The sequence below is a fragment of the Cydia pomonella genome, chromosome 2, assembly GCF_033807575.1.
Source record: "Cydia pomonella isolate Wapato2018A chromosome 2, ilCydPomo1, whole genome shotgun sequence".
Taxonomy (NCBI): domain Eukaryota; kingdom Metazoa; phylum Arthropoda; class Insecta; order Lepidoptera; family Tortricidae; genus Cydia; species Cydia pomonella.
In genome coordinates this window covers 36,503,568-36,516,580 of record NC_084704.1, presented here as the reverse complement: position 1 = coordinate 36,516,580, position 13,013 = coordinate 36,503,568, and the positions used below count along the sequence as shown (strand labels likewise).

General features: G+C 42.4%; 1 protein-coding gene across 1 annotated transcript; it reads left to right on the top strand.

The window, feature by feature from the left end:
* The first annotated feature begins 2,766 nt into the window (after nt 1-2,766).
* LOC133515532 (lipase member H-B-like) lies at nt 2,767-10,906 on the top strand. The gene is made up of 6 exons (XM_061848080.1): nt 2,767-3,064; nt 3,174-3,322; nt 5,259-5,342; nt 9,596-9,760; nt 10,079-10,258; nt 10,601-10,906. The coding sequence occupies exons 1-6, from the start codon at nt 2,867-2,869 to the stop codon at nt 10,668-10,670; spliced, it is 846 nt and encodes a 281-aa protein (XP_061704064.1). The 5' UTR covers nt 2,767-2,866; the 3' UTR covers nt 10,671-10,906.
* The last annotated feature ends 2,107 nt before the right edge of the window (nt 10,907-13,013 follow it).

The following is a 13,013-nucleotide window of genomic DNA, read 5'->3' as shown; positions in this document are numbered from 1 at the left end:
ATCATAATGCGGTTCATAGAATACATCTACTTACCAAGTTTGAACAGTATAGCTCTTATAGTTTCGGAAAAAAGTGGCTGTGACAGAATCGGACAGACAGACGGACATGACGAATCTATAAGGGTTCCGTTTTTTGCCATTTGGCTACGGAACCCTAAAAACAGTGGGGATCCGTTCAAGGGCATATTCGGGATCGTGTTCTGTTTAGGAAAAAGTAGGTTTTTTTTTACACCAAAAAAGTTTTTTTTTCTTTGATCGTTGAAGTCAAAGAAACCCAAGGAGGGTGAATCTTCGCGTCAAAAAATGTTTCTTCTGCTTCTTCGGATTATCACTATTTTTGTTACACCTTTTTAGGGTTCCGTAGCCAAATGGCATAAAACGGAACCCTTATAGTTTCGCCATGTCCGTCTGTCTGTCTGTCTGTCTGTCTGTCTGTCTGTCTGTCTGTCTGTCTGTCTGTCTGTCCGAGGCTTTGCTCCGTGGTCGTTAGTGCTAGAAAGCTGAAATTTGGCATGGATATATAAATCAATAAAGCCGACAAAGTCGTACAATAAAATCTAAACATTTTTTTTTTTTAGGGTACGTCCCCTACACGTAAAGTGGGGGTGAAATTTTTTTTTCGCTTCAACCCTAGAGTGTGGGGTATCGTTGGAAAGGTCTTTCAAAACTAATAGGGGTTTTCAAGAAACATTTTTTGATAAAGTGAATATATTCGGAGATAATCACTCCGAAAGAAAAAAAAAATTGTGTCCCCCCCCTCTAACTTTTGAACCATAGGTCCAAAAAATATGAAAAAAATCGTGGAAGTAGAGCTTAAGAAAGACATTAAATGAAAACTATAGCGGACATGATCAGTTTAGCTGTTTTTGAGTTATCGCAAAAAGTTTTCCTTTCATAGTAAAAAGACTTACTTTAATTAGGTACTGATTATGCAAATTTGCCTATTTGTTTAACTCGGGCGAAAGGTACCGTTTCATCCCTTGGTTAACAATTTACTATACTTTAAGCTCCAGTTTAGCTTATTGTGACGCCTAAGTCACTACGGAACCCTACACTGAGCGTGGCCCGACATGCTCTTGGCCGGTTATTATTTATTTAATACGGATTCGGGATTCGCAGGATTCACAGTGACCAAACAAATTACTAGTGGCTCTGTGAGCTGTAGACCTCGCGATAAGCTTAAAAAATATAAAAATTAAAAATATTTACTTTGTCGAGTCATTATCACAGCGAACTAACAATAGTGTTAAGTGCCATAGATACTGGCGCTTAAGTTCTTTATGCCAATTCCCGCCATTTTGAATATTTTCCAAAAAACGTAACCACAAAAAAATATCACAAAATTCACAATTTTCACACATTTTGTGAGCAGGGTCGGTAATTAGACAGATGCAGACAGCCTGCAGAGGAGAATATCCGGACATACGAACGCATGACACCACTACACTTCATGAACATGGTCCAAAAACCAGCCGAAAAGAGAGTAAGCTCATAGATATGTATTGCAATGTATGTACTTCATTTCGTTCTATAGGCACCAAGCCGAATTCCATTGCAGAACTAAGATATTTGTATTTTAGTCAAAATGTCATAAGGTCATCACCCTTATTTTTTCCCAGGTAAGGTAATAGAATCCAAGTAAGTAAATGAATTGCTGCAAGGTAGATGTATGCGCGCCGCTGTGAGTGCGGCAAACCGGCAAAACTTATCTAATGACCTCATTCTCAACTCTGTTGGTTACAGTGAAGAAATGGTTATCGTCCCTTAGAAAATTTGAATGTCGCGCTCTTTCTACTGACAAAGTTAAATAAATAAAGTTCGTTCACCGGCTATAACTCCACAATATTCTTGGATAATTCGGCCCGGACACAAAGCAAGGCCCCGGAGGCCCGGACTGGACGCAAGCGGCGCACGGCGCCCAGCCAGTCCGCAGCATGGTCAAGGTTGCCTACTGCTAGCGACATCTGCATATGTTGCCGAGTGGATGTTCTGTTTAAGGTTCCGTAGTCAACTAGGAACCCTTTTAATTTCACCATGTCCATCTGTCTCCGTGATCGTTAGTTCTAGAGAGCTGAAATTTGACATGGATATTTTGTACGCCGAGAAAGTCGCAAAATACGCATATTAACTTTAAAAAAAATTTTTTTCGTGTCAATCTTGCATGGGTATTTCTAAACGAATAAGGATCTTCATCCGTTAAGTTTTTTTGAAAAACTGTATTTACTGACGGGTTTTTTTATTTTATTATACCAGTTGCCGCTATAATAGCTAGATGCTATTTTGGTCGCTAGTGACTCATGTTTACATTTTGAAGGAAGATTCCATCCGCGCAAAATTTATGATTTATTTATTTAGCCTTAGGTATTAATCTAATAATGCCCTGCAGGTATTGTCTTATTTTTGGATCCCTCAGTGGGGGTCATCCGGTCAATCAGGCGTCAGTAGTTGTACTCTTCTATAGATGACGCTAGTACTCTCGTGCTTTAGCTGGCTGATGGAATTATAAACTAAATGATGTGTTGTATCTCTCGCAGCGGCCTGGAGCACTATACGGAGCTGCCGCTAGAGGCCGCCGATGGGATCCTGGCCACCTCCTGGTACAACACCACGCGCACCACGCTGTTGTTCGTACACGGCTTCACAGGCGAGTCACCTTTACAGCTAACTGATTCTACATACTTTAATTCGTGCCTGCCTGGTGGAAGTCGGCAGTATTGCAATAAGATCACTGACCGCGTCACAAGTTAAGTTACGCCGTGGCCGTGATTGCATTCCAGCTTGCAACACCAACCAGTTCTTGTCGCACTGCCGTCACTCCGAGTGAGAAAGGCGAAAGAATCAAAAGACAGGGCAGTACTATTCACTCATGTTATTTGTATGTAACTATTATCTTGCGTCATGTCTAGGCAAGCCGACGGGTCCGGCGGTGACGGCAGTGGTAGGAGCTTTTCTGCGGCGCGGGGACTGCAACGTGGCTCTGTTGGACTGGCAGGGGCTGGCCGCCGCTGAGGCGCCCAGCCTTGCAGACTCCTACCTTAATTGGGCCGCTCCCAACGCAAGAAAGGTACGAGTATGTTTTATGATCATATTTTTTTCTTAGTTCTAAATGTGATCCAAATATTTATAGGAAACTCTAGGCCAAGTTGAATCTCTCAATGGTGTTATGTTGATAGTTGGGCGTTCGTCTGGCTGGAGCTCTGACGCGCCTGTCTGCGGCGGGGCTGGACCTGGAGCGCACGCAACTGGTGGGGCACTCGCTGGGCGCGCACGTGCTGGGTCTCGCCGGCAACGCGCTGCGGCTGCAGGGAGTTCTGTTGCCCTGGTAACTATCACAGCGGGGCTGGAGCGCACCAACTGGTGAGGCACTCGCTGGGCGAGCACGTGGAATTATTCTCGGAAACGTTCCCGGATTGCATCCAGATACTTCGAAGGCTTAAAGTAATGCCGTATTTGACGACCAGTCTGGCCAAGTGGGTACTGCTTAGTGACCCTGCCTATGAAGCCGAAAGTTTGGGACTAAGTCGATTTGTGTAAGATTGTCCCCAAATATTTATTTATTTATTTAAAAAGAAATCCAAAGTGGGGGCTGTTTTAAGCAAACCCACTTTTCAAGTCATTTTGGTTGGCAAGCCACTTGCGCAGTTTACGGTTTATGGCTACTTGATTTTACTAAACGCAGTTACTTGTCATTATAGCTAGCATTCACTTAATCTATGTTTCAATATTCCCCTGTTTGGGGAATATTCCCGCGGACAGGACATACTCGACCCCTTGGGTCCAGACGTGTATGGCATTATAGGTCAGATGGCATTATGGGTTGCGGGATTTTTACGCGTCCTACCCTTAGAAGCAGCTCTGCTTCTCTATGGATAATCCTGGCGACTGTGCGGAACTCATAGCTGACGCAATTCTTCAGGGTATGAAATGCTTTGTTCCGAGCTCCCTAACGATAGGGACACACAACGACACGAGTCGGTGGTCGATCTCAGCCCTGGTTTGGTAAGTCTTGTGCTTCAGAACAAATCTAAGCGCGAGGCGTACCAGGCTTTGGTAGCCGCCAGTAGAGACAACGATTCGAATGCCTCCGTATTAAAGAAGCGATATAATGCACGTCTAGATCCTGCAAGAAACGTATTGCTGCAGAAAAGTTCCAACACATTTATAGAAATGGCGAGAGACTGGTAAGTCAGCCCGCTGAGCCCGCTTGAACTTATAATTTCTGTTCTCTCACCAAAGCTGTCCAGGGGAAGTTCTGTAAGGTCTCCCTAGCTACCTTCTTTGCACAATCCTGATGACACTGGCTCAGTCTGCAAAAGAGAAAGCGGATCTTTTGTGTTCTCTTTTTGCGGACCCACCATCCCGCGTTGTGAGCACTTTATGCCCGAGGTCCACATCACTCAAAGCGTAGTAATGCGTGCACTTTTTGCTCTCGATGTCAATAAGTCCAGTGGGCCCGATGGTATACCCGCTATTGTGTTAAAAACATGCGCTCCAGAGCTAGCATCGGTTTTAAACGCGCCTTTTTTCGCTTTCATAATACTGTTCAGGTAAATGCCCGTCATCCTGGAGGACTGCTTGGGTCCACCCAATTTGTTGGTGATCCCGATCTCACAGTCGGTTTGGAACCTCTCAGTCTTCGGAGAGACGTTGGCACTCTGTGCCTGTTCTACCGTCTGTACAACGGGGAATATTCTGAAGAACTTTTTGAATTGGTGCCACCGTCGCATTTTTATCACCGCACCTCCCGCCAAAGAAACAATGTACATCCTCACTTGCTCGACACGTGGCAAACCAAGAACAAGCTGGCATCTCGCTCGTTTTTGCCCAGAACGTGCAAGTTGTGGACTTTCAAGTTCTGAGGTGTTTCTCATAACATAAGTAGCTCCTCCGATGTTGCATATGTCCATGGGCGGCGATGACTGCTTCCTATCAGGCGGCTCGTCTGCTCATTTGCTGCCGTAATAAAAATATAAAAACAGGGGAAATTTCTATGGGAATATAAATGCTAAGTTTGTAATTACAGAATGTTAAGGTTAAGGTAATTATTATTTAAGTATCTGCTTTGTGTATATAATTGCAATTTAAATTTCGTACGCCTAAACGGCTCATCATGGCTGATGTACATAATTCATATTAATTTACTGTCACCTAACTGTTACCTGTGATGACGAAATAAATAAAATTGAATTTAATTGAATCAGGATTACTATCTCTCTATTACCTATAGTGTGACAATAACCACACATGTTGTGGCGCAGGATAACGGCACTGGACCCAGCGAGCGCGGCGTTCGAGGGCAAGCCGGCGGCGGGGCGCCTGCACGCAGGCTCAGCGGCGGTGTAGTACGGTCGCCAAATCTCAAAAGCCCTCTAGAAACACGATTTAATTGACTCGGCTCGGCCTTACCCACAACCGGTATCAATGTGTTCGGACAGTTCTCCTGATCACCGTACATGCGGTAGTAAAGCGGAAAAATGGTGGAGGGGATAGTAATGACGTCACAAAGATGGCGGCCGGACCTATTCTTTTTGGCGGTGTATCTCGAAAACCACTTAACCGATTTTAATCATCGAGGTGTCAAATAATAGCTTATATTATGGAGATTATTTCCTTTTCTACAAACATTTACGTGAAACCTATAGGAAAAAAAATAATCACAAAAAACAGTTTTTTTATTAAATTATTATTTTTTATTTTGTAAAAATCTCCGTAAATATTAGCATTTCGCAAATTTTGTTTAATATAAAACATATTGCTTCATTATCAAGGAATATAATGAGCCTTAAAACATACAGATCGAGTAATAAACAATGAAGCTACACTCATTTATTTGCGCATGGGTAACGATAACTGGCTTTTACCGGTCGAAACTGTGGTGACTGTTACGATACGTATTGAATGGAATTTATAGAGTATCGGTTTTAATTACTGAAATTATAATGACAATTATAAAAACCAGACACAATAATGTTACCTTACTTCGACGTTTAGTCTCTTTTTTCGTCTTAATCATAGGTATTAATAAACAATTAATACCTATGATTCATGAATACATATTTCTTTTTACTTAAAAATTTTATACAGGGTGAACTTTTAACCACCAGTCATACTCTGCGCAGCGACTTTATAGGTCATACTGAACAACTTTTACTATTAGTAGTCCCCAAGCCGCTCCGAGGCCAGATTTAATTGACTCAGCTCGGCCTTACCCACAACCGGTATCAATGTGTTCGGGCGTTTCTCCTGATCACCGTACATGCGGTAGTAAAGCGGAAAAATGGTGGGAGGGGATAGTAATGACGTCACAAAGATGGCGTCCGGACCTATTCTTTTTGGCGGTGTATCTCGAAAACCACTTAACCGATTGTATTCATCGAGGTGTCAACTAATAGCTTATATTATGGAGATTATTTCCTTTTTACAAACATTTACGTGAAACCTATAGGAAAATAATAATCACAAAAAACATTTTTTTTTATACATTTGGTTGGTAGGTTTGTCTTATGTTTTAAAGCAGTAAAATCTTTCAAGTCGAAACACAGTATAAATATACATTTTGTTGTCTAATCTAAAAGTATGATGTTCATTGTTTAAGACTGATTAGTGATTACTGAATTAAATAACATGCTATTTGTTATTTTTGTTTTATTTTTTAAATCAGGTATTAATTTATTCACTATGTATCACTATACAGGCAAAATGTGTATCATAGTTGGTCTGTAAGTACTTACTACTTGTGTCGAATATAGGTATAAGATGAAATTTTAACCACCAGCCATACTCTGCGCAGTGACTTTACAGGTCATACTGAACAACTTTTATTATGGGACCAATGCCGAATCACGCAAGATAATTTGGATCTGGAATGACACCCACTGGCTGTGCCCTACCACACAAAGCGAGATGACATTCACAATGCCCATACCTCTCTTTTGGACGTAGTTTAAGGACGTACCCGGGTCCATGACGCATGCTCGCCACACCGCTGCTTAAAATAAGCTGACGCACCGTAAATTGAACTGCGTAAAAATCGCAAAAAATATTACACGGAGATCTTATGGCAGACACCGTACCGGTGACGTAAAAGACGCAACTGTTTTGCGAACAAAAAAGATTCGCGTGAAGCACGTCACTGCGATTCCGTACCGTCACCGTTTTTTAAACAGCGGTGTGGGGAGCATGCGTCAAAAACGGTACGCATGCGACGCGTCACTGCGATTCCGTATCGTGACCGATTTTTAAGCTGCGGTCTGGTCGCACCTTGTATTGTATTGTATTCGGGCGATTTTTCCGCAACTCGACGACTTGCGCCTATTTTGCGTGATATGTTGGGGGTGGGCTAGTCCTGCCAGCCCAGCTCCTCGAGGAATCCTATCAAACCTTTGATGTTGAGTAGGACCTCGGGGAGGTCTCTCGGAGATCCGAGATGTTTAGCCCTGTATGGAGTCACTCCGCTGCATTCCAGCACCACGTGAGAGGCTGTTTCTTCTGTCTCCATGCAACCTCGGCACAGGGGACTGTCTGTGACACCTGTTGTGAAAAGATGTTTGTTAAATAGTCCATGACCTGTTATGAGACTGGTTACCATATTCAGTCGGACCTTCCCTAGTTGCAGGAGCGCCCTTGTGAGTTTTCCGTTGATGCCAGGCATGGCTTCTTTTGCCTGTCTGCATCCAGTCTGGTTCAGCCAGTGTTCTGTGTGTAGTTTCCCTGTACGTGCCAGCAGCATTGAGCGTACCTTGCTAAATGGTATCGGAAGAATCGGTTCCGGACCAATCGCCCCCGCATTCGATCCTTGCCTGGCAAGCTCGTCCGCAGCATCGTTACCTCGGGATCCACTGTGTCCCTTGATCCATTGTAGGGTGATCTTGTTATTATGACATACCTCCATTAGTCGTTCGTGGCATTCGTGTATAAGTTTGGATGTAACTATATGGCTATTTAGAGCCATTAAGACTGCTCTACTGTCGGAGAGTATGCGGATGGAGGATCCTACTACCTTCCTTGCAGTGATGGCAGCCGCCGCGTTTATGATGCCCATGCACTCAGCTTGGAATACCGAGTTATGGGCTCCTAGCGGAGTGGTGATCGACATGTTCAGGTCTTCTGAGAAGGTTCCAGAGCCCGATCCGCTGTCTGTTTTGGACCCATCAGTGAAGATTCTCAGCTCCCGGGGATTGAGTCCTTCATGATTGTCGTCCTCATATAACTGTATTTTGTACCTTTTATCGAAGATAGCTTGTTTGTGAATCCGGTCCGTGCCTGACCTAAGCACTGGAAATTCGTCATACACCTTTTCCAGGCATTTTGTGTGAAGAGCTCCTGTGATGTTAGACCATATCTTGAGGGTTCGCAACCTTACCGCTGAGAGACTGGCCTCTTGCTGTATGTGTAGGTGCAGCGGTGGAAGGTTTAGCATGACCTCCATGGCTGCAGTCGGGGTAGACCTCGTGCAGCCAGTGGTGGCCGCGCATGCGAGCCTTTGAAGTCTTTGTAGTTTGTCTCGTACGTTGCCTAGGTTTGTTCTTGGCCACCAAACCAGAGCACCGTAACAGAGTAAGGGGCGGATTATCGTCTTATAGAGCCAGAGGGTAATTTTCGGGTTGAGTCCCCACCTCTTACCAATCATCCTTCTGCACTGCCAGAAGACAACTCCCGCCTTGTCTATCCGTTTGTTGATGTGGTTGTTCCAATTGAGTTTATTGTCGAGAGTTAGTCCTAAGTACTTAACTTCATCGGACAGCTGTAGCTCAGTTTGGAAAAGTGTTGGTCTGGTAAAGTTGGTCGCACCTTTATATGGGACAGTCAAAATTTTTTTCGCGATTTCGGAATTGGTCCCATAGTAAAAGTTGTTAAGTATGACCTATAAAGTCGCTGCGCAGAGTATGACTGGTGGTTAAAAGTTCACCCTGTATAAAATTTTTAAGTAAAAAGAAATATGTACCTACCTATGATTAAGACGAAAAAAGAGACTAAACGTCGAAGTAAGGTAACATTATTGTGTCTGGTTTTTATAATTGTCATTATAATTTCAGTAATTAAAACCGATACTCTATAAATTCCATTCAATACGTATCGTAACAGTCACCACAGTTTCGACCGGTAAAAGCCAGTTATCGTTACCCATGCGCAAATAAATGAGTGTAGCTTCATTGTTTATTACTCGATCTGTATGTTTTAAGGCTCATTATATTCCTTGATAATGAAGCAATATGTTTTATATTAAACAAAATTTGCGAAATGCTAATATTTACGGAGATTTTTACAAAATAAAAAATAATAATTTTATAAAAAAACTGTTTTTTGTGATTATTTTTTTTCCTATAGGTTTCACGTAAATGTTTGTAGAAAAGGAAATAATCTCCATAATATAAGCTATTATTTGACACCTCGATGATTAAAATCGGTTAAGTGGTTTTCGAGATACACCGCCAAAAAAAATAGGTCCGGCCGCCATCTTTGTGACGTCATTACTATCCCCTCCACCATTTTTCCGCTTTACTACCGCATGTACGGTGATCAGGAGAACTGTCCGAACACATTGATACCGGTTGTGGGTAAGGCCGAGCTGAGTCAATTAAATCTGGCCTCGGAGCGGCTTGGCGACCGTACTAGTGGTGGTCGCGGTGCACTCCGACCCCGGCGGCTACGGCGCCCGGCGCGCGATGGGGACGGCGGACTTCTGGCCCAACTACCGCGTCGAGGCCGTGCAGCCCGGCTGCCCCAAGAGTAGGGGGCAGAGGTTCTCACCTGAAGGCAAGTCTGGGCATCATTTTTTTTAACTTTGTGTGTAGATAAGGTACTAAAACGTTCGGAAAATTTTAAGTAGAAAGTTAGAGGTAATCCACTTTGAATGCATTGGATCTTGGGAGGCAAACATTTTACCCCTTCAAGTTATTATTTTAGCTTATACCCGTTTGACTTTCATCCTTCATAGACCTGTAGTGGCTGTAGTTAGATGGCTGAAAGAACCTGGCCAGCATTCACCGAAAATTCAAAATATTTTAGATTACTCTGGCGGGTGCTGCCACGGGATGAATACTGTTTCAGTACAAATAACGACAATATAATGAAAGAGAACATTTTCTTCAGATTTGTGTAGCCACAACCGCAGCTGGCAGCTGCTGGCGGAGGCGCTGGCGCGGCCCGGCGCGCTGCTCGGCTGCCGAGCGCGCTCCTTCCGCGAGTGGAAGAATTACTCCACAGCCCAGAGGAACGTTTCTACTCTGGACTTGGACGCCTACGGGAAGACAGTGTAAGTTGTTGTTAATGTTGACGCGCTCCTGCTGCAAGTGGATGACCTACGCCGATTCGCAGAGAACGCCACCACCTGAACGTCTACAGGAAGTTAGATAGTGTAAGTTGCCCCATAGGTAGGTATGCATATTTGCAGACATTTCATACTGTATGGTAGCTATTGTTGATTTTGCAATAAAATCGAGATTTTACAGCAGTTACAACTGACAACGTCTTTATAATGTCCATCTCAACATCAATGTTAAGACAATAAGATCGTATATCACCTCGCCTGATGCTTACTCACCTCTGCTTTTAATGACTGTATGGTTTGTATGATGATATGAATGTGTTTATGTTGCAGTGTTCCGGGCAACTACTACTTCTCGACGAGCAGTGAGCCGCCATACGGTCTCGGCGAGAACGGCCTCTAATTAAAGATAAAGATAATTTATTATTCAAGTAGGCATATTACAATGCGCTTATGAAAGTCAAATAAAGCTACACCGGCTCTAATCCTACACCTCTGACCCGAGCAGATTTAAATCCCCCCTCAATTGGAGGAGGGTATCCCAATATGGACCGGCAAGAAACTCGGCGGGACACATCTTTTCAAAACATTACATCTTATAATTAACATGCCTTAAATAAGAAAATATACTATTTAGATTACTATAGAAATCATGCAAATACATACAGTAGCTAATTTTCTTTATAGAAATTTGATTCAAAATACATGTCATATCAAATCATACAAATAATCTTTCAGAAAATATATCGAATTCTTACTAAAGAAAAGGAACATAAAAGCTTATAAGGGGGCGTCCATTAATCGCGTCATACGTTTTTGGCTTGTTTTAGACCCCCCCTCCCCCATGGTGATCTTTGGTGATATTTTCAGGACCCCCCCCCCCATCCAATATGACGTGTATTTTTTTCGATAACTAAAGAACAGTTTTCTAACAAATGAACCTAAGTACACGTGTTTTGACAGTTTGGTTAATTGAAGGGCGGAAAACTATTATTTTTATTTTATTGACTATAATACAGTATAGCACAGATGAAAAAAAAAAAATACACGTGATACGTGTCCATACCCCCCCGTCCCCTGTGGTGATCATTGGTGATTTTTTGCTGACCCCCTCCCCCCCCTATACAATATGACGCGATTAATGGACGCCCCCTAATATAAGGAAATGAAAATATGCATAATTCGTGTAGTATATCCGTAGCAAAAGAATCTAAGCGGACGAGGTGTCCATAATGATCTGAACACATTTTTATTGTCAATATGGTAATAACCTAACACTTCGTCCGCTTAGCTAGTTCTACTGACTCAGCGAAAGAAACATGGAAGACTAACTTCAAACAAAATATCAGCCTAAAAGTGGGCCCACAATTAAAATACTTACGCAATACTCATAACGGACCAATTACAGTTCGTTAAAGTTTAGGTAGACCATAAACAGACCTGTTTTCTTGGACGAAACTTCGTTTGACCATGATTAGTCAATTTAAACCACCCATACGATTGGTCTATTATAAAACGACGCGCTGTGGTAGGCTGTTGCGTTGTCACTTGAAAATACATGACAATGGAAACCAACTCTAGGTAGACGGTTTCATGCAATATAAATAGAACATGTTAGAAATGAAATATTTTTGTATGATAATTTATTATTTTATTACAAAGTGAATTTTGTTCGTTTGTCGCACGTGTTTAAATTAAAGGCAAGGAAATGGCAAATGAATACATTGTAACGATCATCTTATAAGGCACCTGCGATGTTAAGTGACATAGCAATATGTCAGGTAGCAATTATTGTAAATTTGATCTGAATACTAGAACCTCATTTAGCCGTACTTGTTAAATATATTATTTGAAATCTTCTTACCACGCCTGTGAAATCGGGCCGCCATTTGCGAACCAAACAGCTCCGCGGCACAATGTTGACTCCCCGCACGCTGCGGCACAATTTGTGTGGGGTCATTTTGCAAAGCTAGTTCGTCATCTATGTTTATTATCAATCGCTGTACTAACACATATATACTTAATACTAAATATACCCGATATTATTATATCGTGAACGAACACGTAGAATTTAGTTGTTGCTCTAGCAGTAAATACGAGTGCCTAACTAAAACCAACACTCTTAACTGACCATTTGATTAAGACATAACAAGAGCTTGTAATTTTTTTTGTTTTCGATATAAGCATTTATAACCGACGTTATTTTTCTTTACCCTCCTGACCACACTACTCCTCAAGTTCCTCAACCCACTTACTGAGTCGTAGCTCCCAGAAAACATTTTCTGTGTTCTCTGATATGTTCTTCAGTCTAAAAATTACTCTAGTGTTTTACTTCTTCGTTTTGCCTTTTACACTTTTTTTTAGGATTCCGTACTTCTGTGCAAATAACAAATGCAGTAATCAGTAATCACACTTGAAAAGTCATGCAATTGTTTATCTTGTTCTCATTGAATAAGTTCTTCATTTAAACGATTTTTCTAGCAGGTACTGCCCTTACGATAAGCACGGCAGCGTCTGTTTGTCCTTCCGAGCAAAACAAGGTACTACTGCCTCCATCTAGCGACAACCAGCGGGACTACAACACACAATCCAGTGGGCAACAAATGTCGCTATCTGAAAACAGATACTACTGACGCCATCTAGTCACGAACAGCGGGACCACAACACACAATCCAGTGGGCAACAGATGTCGCTAGCAGCATCCATAATCCATAACCAAAGAGAATTTGAAATACTTTTTTTTTTT